General features: G+C 38.9%; 1 protein-coding gene across 1 annotated transcript in view; it reads left to right on the forward strand.

The window, feature by feature from the left end:
- The window catches only part of LOC137351441 (unconventional myosin-Vb-like), a 158,298-nt gene that overhangs the window by 109,262 nt on the left and 34,756 nt on the right, over positions 1-14,280 (forward strand). Inside the window, exons 25-28 of the mRNA XM_068015887.1 lie at positions 1,428-1,469; positions 1,921-2,157; positions 5,442-5,539; positions 14,052-14,250. Of these exons, the coding sequence (XP_067871988.1) occupies positions 1,428-1,469; positions 1,921-2,157; positions 5,442-5,539; positions 14,052-14,250 (576 nt within the window). The remainder of the gene's footprint in view (positions 1-1,427; positions 1,470-1,920; positions 2,158-5,441; positions 5,540-14,051; positions 14,251-14,280) is intronic.

Consider the following 14,280-nt stretch of genomic DNA (forward strand, 5'->3'; position numbering starts at 1 on the left):
GGTTGAAGGTGATTTAGAGCTTTGGATCAGAAATTGGCTAGCTGAAAGAAGACAGAGGGTGGTGGTTGATGGCAAATGTTCATCCTGGAGTTTAGTTACTAGTGGTGTACCGCAAGGATCTGTTTTGGGGCCACTGCTGTTTGTCATTTTTATAAATGACCTGGAAGAGGGTGTAGAAGGGTGGGTTAGTAAATTTGCGGATGACACTAAGGTCGGTGGAGTTGTGGATAGTGCCGAAGGATGTTGTAGGGTACAGAGGGACATAGATGGGCTGCAGAGCTGGGCTGAGAGATGGCAAATGGAGTTTAATGCGGAAAAGTGTGAGGTGATTCACTTTGGAAGGAGTAACAGGAATGCAGAGTACTGGGCTAATGGGAAGATTCTTGGTAGTGTAGATGAACAGAGAGATCTTGGTGTCCAGGTACATAAATCCCTGAAAGTTGCCACCCAGGTTAATAGAGCTGTTAAGAAGGCATATGGTGTGTTAGCTTTTATTAGTAGGGGGATCGAGTTTAGGAGCCACGAGGTCATGCTGCAGCTGTACAAAACTCTGGTGAGACCGCACCTGGAGTATTGCGTGCAGTTCTGGTCACCACATTATAGGAAGGATGTGGAAGTTTTGGAAAGGGTGCAGAGGAGATTTACTAGGATGTTGCCTGGTATGGAGGGAAGGTCTTGCGAGGAAAGGCTGAGGGATTTGAGGTTGTTTTCGTTGGAGAGAAGGAGGAGGAGAGGTGACTTAATAGAGACATATAAGATAATCAGAGGGTTAGATAGGGTGGATAGTGAGAGTCTTTTTCCTCCGGATGGTGATGGCAAACACGAGGGGACATAGCTTTAAGCTGAGGGGTGATAGATATAGGACAGATGTTAGAGGTAGTTTCTTTACTCAGAGTAGTAGGGGCGTGGAACGCCCTACCTGCAACAGTAGTAGACTCGCCAACTTTAAGGGCATTTAAATGGTCATTGGATAGACATATGGGTGAAAATGGAATAGTGTCGGTCAGATGGTTTCACAGGTCGGCGCAACATCGAGGGCCGAAGGGCCTGCGCTGCGCTGTAATGTTCTAATTCTAATTCTTATTTTATTACATTAAAGGTGCTATGTAGCTACAAGTTATTGGTTTAACTATGCCTTTCTTTTTAGTTCATTTTTGATTTTTAACTCTTCCAAATAAATTACTTTTTATTAAATTGATTTTTTCCCCCCCTCGATTCACTGTTTTCTTTGGAGTTCAGTCTTTCTCTCTTGGGTTTTTAAGTTAACAAATGCTGCCTTTAACCTTTGCAGATAAATTTAACAAGCTATTTTCATGTACCTGATTGCTTATCTCTGGCCTGAATCAAATTGATTCACTATGTTAAACTATTATGTTGTCATGTGCTGTCATCATTTGTCGCTTAGCGTGCTTAATTTATTTTAATAGGAAAATGAAATGAGAGGTGCAGAGACATGTAGCATTATTAAGGTATTGTACAAATTTTTACAGTTTTTCTGTAATGTCCAGATGTAAAAGTGACTAGACTTGAATTCTAAATAAGCTGTTTGATATAAGAGTTGAGCTGTCGCCATAATTTCATCCACTACTTAGAAGTGATTCGCTATGGGTTTGTCAAGATTTGCACAGTAACTTGAGTTTGATTATGGCACTTTATTGCTACCCTTCACTGTATTAGATGAGGATAAGTGGTGGTAATGAACCACTAAATCTATTATGTATTTTAAGTCACTGATTTCTTTCTAGCTTGTTTTTTGCTTGTGAACAATGGAAACCTATGTAAAGAACATCCTTGAGATACTTGGCATTTTGTTACATTAAAATTTATTAATAAATTGTGAATTTTTTTTAAATGTTTGCTGTGGTGCAGAGTACAAACTAAATAAATGAGCCAACAATAATATTTCAATATGTTTGCTAGCATCAAGAGCTTGAACGTGAGAACCAGAAACTAAAGAATGAGTTTGATCAGCTAAGGACAGAAGTTGCTGGTCATGCTGCTGCAAATGATACCAGAGAACAAAAAGATGTTGGTTACAATCTGCTGAATCAGCTCAAAGCAGCCACTGAAGAGATTGAAATATTTCAAGAACAACAGATTTGGCTAAAATCTCAGCTCCTTATGGCAGAAAAGGAGATTGATGCTATGAAAGACAAGGTACGTGGTGTATAAAAGAAATACTATTACGAGGCTCCAAATCAAATGCTTTTAGGGGTCTTTTGGGCTCCTTCAGCTCTGCCCCAAAATAATTCTCTGAATATTCAGGGATTCCTATTGGTTTGCTTTTGACTTATCCACAATTGCTTTTACATATTATAGAAAAAGTTGCTGGTGTCAAGCACATCATTCACTTCCTTCCTCTTGTGAGCAAACATTTCATGCGTTTGGCTATTTCTTCTGAAATTATTCCATATTTCTATTCAGAAAGCCTAGTTTCATCAGTTCCTTTTGGGCATTGCTCCCTTGTATCCACTTTCAGATATTTAATCTGAACTTTGAGAGAGGAAAATGTATATGACTCAGATTTAAATTGAGTGCTCCAACTCCGTGCATGCATAAGTTATCCATTAAACTATTGCATTTCGCTCATACTGTGTAGGTCTCCCATACTGTGACACATTAACAATTTTCAAACACTGAATCCGTGTCATTTTGCAGCATATAAATGCCATTGAGGAACAAGGCAAAATGTTGTACCAACATGTCGTAGTTGCAGTATGTAGATTTGCATCTCTAACTATCCACATAGTTCCAAATTGAACTTGTGCTATTTGGTAGAAATGATTTTATTCCCCTATTTTTAGAGAGAATTTGAGAGTTCAACTTCCTTTTGTTTTTATTTCTCTGAGGATGTGGCTTTTGTTTGGCAGCTACGCGGCATGCAAAGATGTACAACTTTTGGAATTGGGCTTTGAAGCTGATGTGTTTTCATGCTACCTTGGGCATAACTTTGATTATCAATGCATTTATTTTGTGATATTAAATCTTGCAAAGACTTTTGTTGGAGTCTTAATATTGATGGTTGTGTTTGGGTCTTGGGTCTTCACTTGTGGTATGGACTGGTTAGCAACAGTTGTAGTCTGAAAATATTTATAGGAACATAGAATTGATATTATAGATGAATAAACCTTGACATATTTGGCATGCAGTTAAGTTTATCTTTGAAATCAAACTGTTCAACCATCCTTTAGATAACTCAAGCATTTATGCAAATTTTTAATTTATTGTCCTAAAGTAAGATTGCAGTATACAGAAGCATGGAATAATATCTATTCTATTATAATTATATCAATTTTTCACTGAGGGCAAAAACTTTTAAATACACTGGAGACTTCTGGATTTTAATTAACTTTACAGCATCTCACAAAGGATGAACTCCAATTTTCAGACTGCTATTTTCATTGGAATTTTTAAATTTTAATTGGTCAACCTCAAACACCCACAAAAAAATTCAGGACTTGAGTATTTACAATCTTTTTGTTAATTAAGGTATTATGGATTTAGGATTGTTGTGTTTTGCAAATGGCAAATTCATAAATTAAAACAAAAAATAAAGTCTTAATATTTGTCAGTTTAAAAACCAGTTTTTTTTGCATGATCCTATGTAAACTATGGAATTGGTCTAATGGAAAGATCTGACTTCCCAGTTTGCTTGGAGTTGCTTTTTTAAAAAAAAAATTCTTTTTGCATTTCTACATTGTCGTATACTACTATCACTCATTTTATATAATCTAATGAACAAGAAACTCTATGTAAAAAGGTAACTGACAGTGTAACCACTTTTTTTGGGAATTATTTATTTTTTGATTGAGATACAGCACTGAAACAGGCCCTTCGGCCCACCGAGTCTGTGCCGACCATTAACCACCCATTTATACTAATCCTACACTAATCCCATATTCCTACCACATCCTCACCTGTTCCTATATTCCCCTACCGCCTACCTATACTAGGGGCAATTTATAATGGCCAATTTACCTATCAACCTGCAAGTCTTTTGGCTGTGGGAGGAAACCAGAGCACCCAGAGGAAACCCACACAGACACAGGGAGAACTTGCAAACTCCACACAGGCAGTACCCAGAATTGAACTCTGGTCGCTGGAGCTGTGAGGCTGCGGTGCTAACCACTGTGCCGCCTGTCAATTTATTTCAGAAAATAATTTTATTTTTTCATCAGTGTTAGGACTTCCACAGTATTTTGCTATATGTTGTCAGTTGTTATGACTCAATTGGGTGTGAATTTTTATATTCAAAATGAAAGATGTCTATTCTCGAAATTTAGGGCACCCATTGTTGACATGGAGCAAATCCAGGTTAGGTATAGCAAATTATAAACAGAAAATGCTGAAAACCCTCCACGTTGGGCAGCATCTGTGGAGAGAGAATGAGTTAATGTTTTAGGTTGATGACCTTTTGTCAGACCTGGAAGATGAACAGTGTTGAAATGCAAAAGTGGAGGTGTGGGGTATGAACAGAGAAAGGACAAAAGGGAGAGATTCATGCTCGGGTGAAGGGCAGGAATGCCAAAAGTGATGTTGGAAGAGAAAATGAGGTGACCATGAGACGAGGCTAGGAACAAACAGTGGATCCAGACAGGTGAAATAGTCGCTGCAAGGAAGCTGCCACTTGATGGTGGAAGGAGTGAATGTTCAAGATGGTGTATGGGGTGCCGATCAGGCGGGCTGCTTTGTTCTGGATGATGTCGAGCTTCCTGAGGGTTGTTGGAGCCGCACTTGTTCAGGTATTCCCTCCCACCCCCAACTTGTGCCATGTAGACGGTGGACAAGGTTTGGGGAGTCAGGAGGTGAGTTACTCACCACAGAATTCCCAGCCTCTGACCTGTGCTTGTAGCCACAGTATTTATATGGCTGCGGCAGTTCAGTTTCTGGTCAATGGTAACCCCAGGATGTTGGTGGGGGAATTTAGCGATGGTAATGCCATTGAACGTCAAGCGGAGATGGTCATTGCCTGTCACTTGTGTGGCGTGAATGTTAGTTACCTATCAGCCCAAGCCTGAATGTTGTCCAGGTCTTGCTGCATATGGACATGGAATGCTTCAGTATCTGAGGAATTGTGAATGGTACTGAACATCATACAATAATCTACAAGCATCCCCATTTTTGACCTTTTATGGTATAGGGAAGGTCATTGATGAAACAACTGAAGATGGTTCGACCTAGGACAGTACTCTATACATCCCACAAAAAAAAAACAAATACAAAAATGTTCTGGGGCTGAGATGATTGGCTTCCAACAACCAGAACCATTTTCCTTTTGTGCTATGTTCCAACCAGTGAAAAGTTTCCGCCCCCCCCGATTCCCATTGACTTCAGTATACCATTGTAGTTTAAAAAAAAAATGCTGCCTTTTTTGCAGTCCTTTTTCTATTGCCTATATCGCTTGTATGTTCTGTGGTTAATTGAGTATTCTCTGTTTATAGGCTACTATGGCAGACCTATTTGGATTACCTAAAGATGGAAATAAAATGTCTGAGGAGGATCTCCGATGTGCTTATGATGCAGTTCGTGTGGCCAACAAGTAAGTGAATGGAAACTTGCTTGGAACAGAAGCCGATTCATAATTGTAATGGAGGCCAACAGTTTCATATGCATCAGACTTTTTTTTTTCCTACCAATTTCTGTACTTTCAGGTAGGAACAGCCAAACTGACCCATTGGGCATGTATGAAATCGGCCATTTGAAACCCAGGCAACTCAACTTATTTGTATTTATTAATTACTTGATGGCTTGTTCTAGAACCATGCAGCACAGGATGCCATTAAATCCAATTAATCCCATTCTGTGCCCTTTCTCCCCCTGCAGACTTTTCCTTTTTAATATATAAAAATTCCCTTTTGAAAGTTTGCTATTGAATCTGCTTCCATTACCCTTTACAAACAAGCTGAAACTATGGGAAAGTTGAAAGGCTGGGAAAGGAGCAGCTAGAGAGGAGGTCAGGTTGAGCAGTCAGGTGAAATTGGTGGAGCAATTGGAAGGAAGACTGGGCATGTGGTAAAGAGAAGGCAGTGGAGGGAGGGAAAGGAAACAAACTGGAAAAAACCAGCAAGGTGTCAATATTGATGGAAAGAACTTTTTGTTAAAGGAGGTCTTGCATTGATTTGAATTCACCCAGACCTGTAAAGACAGTATTAGAACCAAGGGAAAACATTTACTAGCCACAGGTATGGCTACAGTGACACAATTTTAGACACATACACTAATTTTAATAGGACACACCTTGCATGCGTGTACACAACACAATGAAATATACTTCGTATATATATTTACCTAACAAACATCTACCTCTGTTCAGTAATCCAGGAAGTAAAGCACTCATGATCGAAAAACAGTTAGACAGTCTACTTTTTAGTCTTACCATTCACCAACAAATGCACAAAAAGACTAAAGTACGCATGCATTTGCTATGTGAATAAATATCGAGATCACATACCTAATGACTGTCTTACACTTGTATTTACTAAATAAAACATTTTATTGTATCTGAATTCCCAATTAACCATATGTGGCTAGTGGCTACTGTATTGTTGGCAACTAACTTGAGCAGATTCCAAGAATGGCCTGTGAAAATTAAACCGAAAGAGGTCAACATTTAATGGAAGGGAAAATAGTTTTTCATTTGGCCCTGGGTTAGAGCTCACTGCAGTCCCCACTCCTGCAAAAGGGGTTTGCAGCACTTGTTGACTTAGTGAGATGGTCCAAAAGGACCAATCTTGGCCGGAGGGAGAAAGTTGAGAAGTCCTGGAGTTGGTCTTGGAAGAAGCATGTCTGTGAAGTTGGGCTGGGTGAGGCACAGAAACTCCATTCATGGTGGGGCCTGAAGGGCTGAGAGGCATGAGATGAGAAATGCTGAGCAGCGGACTTGTGAATGCATCATAGCACCAGTGGTGGGAGGCCTACAGCTACTTTGAATGACTTGTCCGCTGTGTAAGATAAAAATTACAAAACGGGAGGGGTGAGGCAGTGGTCGCACTTGGAGCCCTGAAAAATACAAACACAAAATAGAGGGGAGATGGTCAGCAAAATAAAATTGGGCCATAATTGGTGGGACTAATGCCACCCGCTGTAATTTATGTACAACTTCAGGCTAGGGGTAAATGTGAGGTTAAACTCCAATATCTGAAAGGTTGAATGGCATGAAGTTGCTGTATTTGCATGGTAGATTGAAACTAAATGTGCCACAAAGTTAAGTCTTGTCCATTTCAGTAAGTACCTGTTTGGCAGTAATAAAAACTTATTACACTGTTAATCAACCTCTCTGACACTAAAAACTATTACAGGTGTGGAGTCTCATATCTTCAGGTTTTAATTGTTGGAGATTTTTAAAAATGTAAAGTTTTTAAATTATTTTCTCCGATCCTTATTTTAATTTCTAATCATTTTCTCCCTCCCTTTCTGTACTTGATTTGACTAGTTACACCCACTCTAATTTAGACTTCCTTCTCTATCCTTGTGTTGCTTATTTCTCAATCCTTGAATCTGATTGGTTAAGGAGATATCCAATTGCTTATCCTGTTTTCCTCATTGCGACATCAACTCCCACATTGAGCAATGTGCCACACGCAATTTTAAAAACTTGCTCTTCTACCTTTAACGGCAGATGCCATTGGATGTTTTACTATTGCAAGCTATGTCCCATTATTTCTGAATAAATTTCCTTGAATGGACTATTCACACAGGAAGACTAAGGCAGTGTGCCTTCTGACTTTTAAGACTCTGAATCTGTTTGATAAATGGTATATTAGGTAGGTAACTGGATCTTTTGAAGCTGTTGTATTCCAATAAGGCATCTGAAATGCATCCATAAAAATCAGCTGGATGTGGTATCTGGGAGTAATCTTTTGGACCTGGGTGCCTTGGCTATATCTTCTATTGAGTTAGCGATTTAAATATACATTATGTGCACTGTGTGGATTAAGTCTGTTTATGGGTCACCCAGGAAACTGTATACTGTAGGCTGTTTTCTTTATTCCCTGTTAATTTGCAATTGTAGGAGGTGGGTGTGAATATGTTGCCTCATCACACTCTGGTTTCCAGGGAGTCAAATAGTCAAACTGAGAAATGAAGTACCAAGAAATCAGTAATTGAAAAATAAGACTTTGGGCAATTGCAATTGTTATATTTGGATTCATTTGAAAGCACATTTACATGATGCAAGATTTTGAGGGTGTGTGACAAAAATGGCTGTCAGAGAATGACCTGAAGGAATGAATACAGGGAGTGATTTTGTAAAAAGAAAAAACATAATAGTGGAAATATACAACTAGTCCATCAGCATTTTTGAGTAAGCACAGGTTAACACTTTAGGCGAAGACCCTTAAAATTGGATGATGAGGATGCACCTTAGTAGGAGGAAAGAGCAAAATCTGGAGAAGGAATAAAAGAACAGCTAGAAGTCAAGGATCAGAAATATAGACTTGCCAGAAAATATGCTCCTATATCTTGCTGGTAGGCAGGGCCTGAGCTGCATCAACTGCTAAACCAAGATCTTCCCTCAATTAAAGGAAAATAAACTATGCTCATCATATTAAGTGGTGGAAATATGCAAACTGTTGGTTAGCTTGGATGCTTCGCCCTGTCACTTGCAGGATGCATTTATATACTGGAATGCAGCGTTCAATCTGAGTATTAATGCTTATGTTACTGCTGTCTCATTCTTTTCATGAGCCATTAGTTTTGGGGTCGATTTGTTCTCCTTTATTTGTATTATGTGAGCTAAATGGAAGTTGTGCCCTTTCTAGTTACTAACTTAATGTAATCCTACATTTTGAGATGCGTCAGCTATCAGCTGTGGCTCAGTTGTAGTCCTCTTGTCTCAGAATCAGAAGGCTGAGTGTTCAAATTCCACTTCAGGGATGTGAGTATAAAATCCAGGCTGATAACGCAGTGCAGTACTGAAGGGGTGTTGTGTTAATTGGGTGACTAGTTGTATTCAGGTGGTGAGCATTAACTGAGGATTCACTTGTGCTCCTCTATCAGTGCAGACTGAAACTGTTTGGGTTTCTGGAGGTGAATGTTTGTAATGTGTCTCTATAAATAAAAAGTTTATAAGTGTATAAAGACTAGGCTCCAGTTTTATCCTTCACTGCCTGTCTGTCTAGAGTGTGCATGCTGCACTGTTGCACATGCTTGCTTTTGGATGAGATATTTAAACTAAGTCACCCCCTGCCCCCTCGGTTTTTAAAAAAAACAAGAAAAGACTTGTGTTTTTATGGCACTTTTCGGGACCACAGGATGTCTGAAAGCACTTTTACAGCCAATGAAGTATTTTTGAAGTGTAGTCACTGTTGTAATTTAGGAAACGGGGCAGCCAATTTGCACACAGCAAGTTCCCACGAACAGCAATGTGTTTGTGATGGAGGGATAAATATTGGCCAGGACACTGGATAACTCCCCTGCTCTTCTACGAAATAGTGCCATGGGATTTTTTTGGGTTGACAGTAAAAAAAATCTCCATGACACTCTTTGAAGAAGGGCAGGGATGCTCTTGTGTTCTGGCCAATATCTATCCCTCAACCAACACCTAAAAACACATGACCTGGTCATTTTCTCAATGTTTGTGGCAGCTTACTGAGTGCAAATTGTCTGCTGTATTTCCTATATTACAATAATGACTGCACTTCAAAAGTGCTTCATTGGCTATAGAGCACCAAGGGATGTTCTGAGATCATGAAGGGTACTATATAAATGCAAGTTGTTTTTTTTTTTAAATTTGAGTTGCTTTGAAGGTGAGATTCCAAGTTTGTTACTTGGAAGACAGGATTATAAGTAAGGTTAGTGAGCTTCAGCTTTTCGTTTGTCTTATTGGATTTCAATCTTCTATACTTGAGGGAATGCAAGTCTAGTCTACGAAACCTGTCATAATTCAATCCTTTTGGCCCTGGTATCATTTCTGGTGCATCTATGACGCATCCCCCTCCAAGGCAAAGATATCCTTCCTGAGGTCTGGTGCCCAGAATGGAACACGGTCTTCAAGATATATTTCCTTTTATCTTGGCGATCCAATGGTGACCTTCAATATCCTTGTGTAGATGCTTGGGGCAGATATTTTTATATTCTCTCCTTAGGCCATAGTATATTGTTTGATTCTTTTCAACAAAGTTATCTTCCGCAATCATCCTGTTCTTCCATCTTCTTAATCCTTTGGTTTGGACATTTATAGGCACGTAGATTTGCTAGGCATGTGGATCCTAACTATTGCGAGAGCAGGAGGTAGTATGGGTATGGTTCTAATGGCATGGCTTCAGCAAGTGACTGATTTCAGGGAACTCAATATGGGTAAGGCTTTTACAGTGTGTGAAGGACCAAAGCTTTACTAGATGGGTAATCTTCCTGTGAGCCGTTATGGAATTTCATGAGGAACGTCACAGCTAGATCTGATCGTGATTTGATTTAATATCTGCACTCGCTCCTAGCAGAGACCACTGGTTAATAATTGGATGTGGGATTGTTTTTTCCTCCTCCACTCCCTAATTGGGCACCATGTCTAACTGGGGAGCACCCCTTATAATTTCTGGAGCCCAGACTGGGGATTGTGTTAAGGATCATCCTGATCTATGTGATCAGCGGCAAACTGCCAGAACAAAAGCTACTGAGAAACCTTGACGTATGACAGTTTTACTAGTTCGACATACAGTACTTCAATATTACAGAAGTACAATTAGTTTAGAAATGTAAATTAATTTTCTAGTTGAGGATGACATTCCTTAAAATGTGCAGCTCCCAAGCTGCTCTTGTACTTTTAAGCAGTGCCTTTGTTTCTGTGGTGCCATGAATGTAATTCTAGGAACAATCCCAGAAACTTCAAGAATATCTTGTTTGATTTTTCAGGCTACTATGTGCCAGTCAGCAGGATAGTTGTCCCTTGCTATCACTGTTACAGCTTAATTTCTAAAATCAGCCACATGATTAGAAATGCTGAGTATAAAAAGTTATATAATCATTGAATTCAGAAAATATTCCAGTGATGGACAGCAGTGTATGTCCTATGCAATACTTGCATGCGATTTATAAAGTTGACCGATCTTAAGTACATTTGATTTATTTCAAATGTAAGTTGCTTTGAATTACTTTGGCATTTGAATGCAGTATATGACGAGAGCAGTTTAATTAAACTTGCAAATATGCAGTAACATAACAGCAATCACTATGTTGCAAGTAATTTTTGCATTTTTGGTGTGGCTTGTACATCAAATTTCCATATTTTAACTGCTGCCTCTGCAGTTTGGTAATCGGCAGTGCTATTTTCATTACCAGGTGTCTCGTAGATGTTTTGTGGTGTAAGATCCACTACTGCTAACACCATCTGTTCCTCATAGCACAGTTCTTGTCCCCATTGTGATTTAACAATTCTATTTGTTACTCGACATTTTATTTTAAGAGCTCAGCAGTTTTTTTTTCAGGAATTTTATTTCCTCATTTTAGCATTTTTAAAAAAAAACCCTGCTGTTGCCAATGACTTTCTCCATCTGTCATTGTGCTACTTAGTGTGGCTCCTACTTTTCACCCATTCCATTTCAGTTGGAACACAATGTGCTAGGCATGTCAGGCAGGACTGGAGATGCATTCAAGTCACATCTTTACACCAGACCAGGTCGAGGCCCTTCTAACTGTCCTTTTACTTTTTTTGGAACCTGGGTTTCAATTTAGCCCAGATTGAAGAAATGGAAGTTTCCTTTCTCTTCACTGCAAACATTTCAAGTGTAAAAATATAGCCTCAACCAATTTCTGTCATTGTCAATTCAATGCTTTTGGACTTGGAAATCATTCCACACTGTTTGCCATGGAATTAGCAGTCCTGCTTAAGTCAAAGATGTCTAAATAGCTTAAGAAAAAGTCAGACTTGTATTTTGGATGATCGTTTTAAGGTTGCGCTCAGAACATCTAATTGGTGGAAATCCGGTTTTCACATGTATCCAAGGCTTCTGCTAAAGTTAATCTGCTAATCTGAGGAGCTCCCATACAAATTTCCAGTGTGATGTGTTTAAAAAGTTAGAATGATCAATTCCTCACGTGGTGCTGGTCTAACTTTTATCTTCTACCTTCTCCCCAAAAAAAACTAATTCAAAGCCGGTATGATATCCAAGTGGTTAACATGTCAGCACATCTGATTCGGGGGTAGGTGGAAATGTGGAGTAATCAGTTCAGCCATGAACTTATTGAATAGCAGAGCAGGCTCGAAGGGCGGAGTGGCCTACTCCTGTTAATTCGATTTTGTACCTGTACTGTTCAATAAAAGTGGGCAAGTACTGCCTATAAATTAAAGTTTTCTAATTTCAAAGATTGATAACTTGCTAATGTCGGAGTGGGAAAAATGAGTGAATGTCTAAAAGGAGCTGATCACTTATCAACACAGTAAGTATATAAATATGTTAAGTGAATTGTATTAAATGCCACAGGTATTTGCAGGTTATAAGTAAAATTTAAGGTTGTGATACTCTATTGAAGAGCTGCATGAGAGGTTGGTATTGCATAAGTGGCTTTCAAATTGTATAGTTTTTTTTGCATTCATAATTTGGCATTGGCCTCGTGATGATTTGTGACTGAATACAACCAATAATCTCCGCTTTTGAAGGTGCATGGAGTCTTTTAACAATACAAGTAAATGCTGTTCTCTTTTTAGTTGAACTGTCGTGGACACTAGCTTTTCATCTTTCCGGAGCACCAGGTTGAATAACAATTCTAAGATCGCTTTTTCTTTTGAAGATGACCAAATATCCAGCATCTAGATCCTGACCTCATGTTATTGGGTCCATTTTTATTCACAGCCTAAATAAATCCATCCAATAACTGATGTTGGCCAGGCACAGGTGCTCATGAAGGTAGAGAATTGAGGATCGAGTGATTACCAAGTGTTCGATGTCAGGAGTGTGGACCTAAAGCTTGTCTGTTCCAAGGATCTGTATTCGAACCTCTGGCATTCTCTTTAGACATGAATGATTTGGACATGTTTGTAGAAAGACAAATCAAATTTATTGGTAACCTCAAATTATAAGATGTTGCACATTTAAGGAACAGAGTTTTAAAAATTGACCTGAATTATTACTTCAAATTGAACTGCAGAAGTACAATTAGGGACAGCTTCAAACAAGTAAAAGGTAACTTTAGTACTGATAAAGAGATTCTTGATGTAGTGTGATCAAGCTATTGAGTAAACTGCTAGATCGGGTGGAGGCAAAAACCTTGGAATGAATAAATTCTTTTCACTACAATAGTCGTGGGGCAGGGGGATGCAGGGAAAAGCCATTAAGATCTTTCTGGATGAGTGAACTTAAGTGTGTCAAAGCCTTCCTCGTCCATACCTACTGGGAAATAAGTAGGTTATGGAACAGGGTAGATGTGTGGAAAATGCAGTTCGATATGAGTTGGTTGGTTTTAGAGGTAAATGACTAATAGAAGTTTACACTAACAGTAAAATTCTTAACGAAGTGAAGGAACGGAGATCTATGGCTTCAGATATACAGATCTTTTTAAAAGCAGGATGCAGGTGGAACAAAGCATAGAACCAGAAAATACAATTCTGGGATCCTGATCAATCATAGTGTGAATAGTGTTTTGAAGCTTTTGCCACCTTGTTATAGAAAGGATATTGAAACCAATAAAATGGCATTTTTATTTATACTGTTATCACTAGTTAAAGTAATTGAGTAATCTCATTTTATGAATTTGTAGTGGTTTAAAGGATGGTTTGTGTCAGGTACACCAGTATCCCTGTGCTGTAGTAAATTTTGAGGAAGTGTCAAACACTTGAACTGGAAAGTATTCAAGCTGAACTCTCATTTGAGATTTGAATTTTTGCCTGGATTTGGGAGTCATTTTTATTCTGCTTGCTGTGCTCTGGTATTTTCGTCAAACATTTACCTTTACCTGGTTCTTCAGCAACTCTTGGTTCTTGGACTACTGCATTGCGTTTTTTTCTTGTTATGCCTGTCACCACCTTTCCTTTTCCTTCCCCCACCCTGAGAATTAAGGTTGAATTGATCAATTGGTTACTTTTTTACCATCTTAGATACTTTTTTTCTCTCTCTGTACAGACTTCTCATGGACCAGTTGCATGAACAGAAGGCGCGGCATGTGAAAGAAATAGAAACTTTTCAAATTGAAGCCCAAGACTTTAAAGATAAATTGAATAAACAGCAGCAATACTTTGCTCAGGCACTACAGCTGCCATCAGAGAGGCAAATGGAAGTTGGTTTACAGCAGGAAATGGAACGACTTATCAATGAAAACCTGGTAATACCATTGCAGAGGCATTTTGATCGA

The sequence above is a fragment of the Heterodontus francisci genome, chromosome 36 (assembly GCF_036365525.1).
Source record: "Heterodontus francisci isolate sHetFra1 chromosome 36, sHetFra1.hap1, whole genome shotgun sequence".
Classification (NCBI taxonomy): Eukaryota; Metazoa; Chordata; class Chondrichthyes; order Heterodontiformes; family Heterodontidae; genus Heterodontus; species Heterodontus francisci.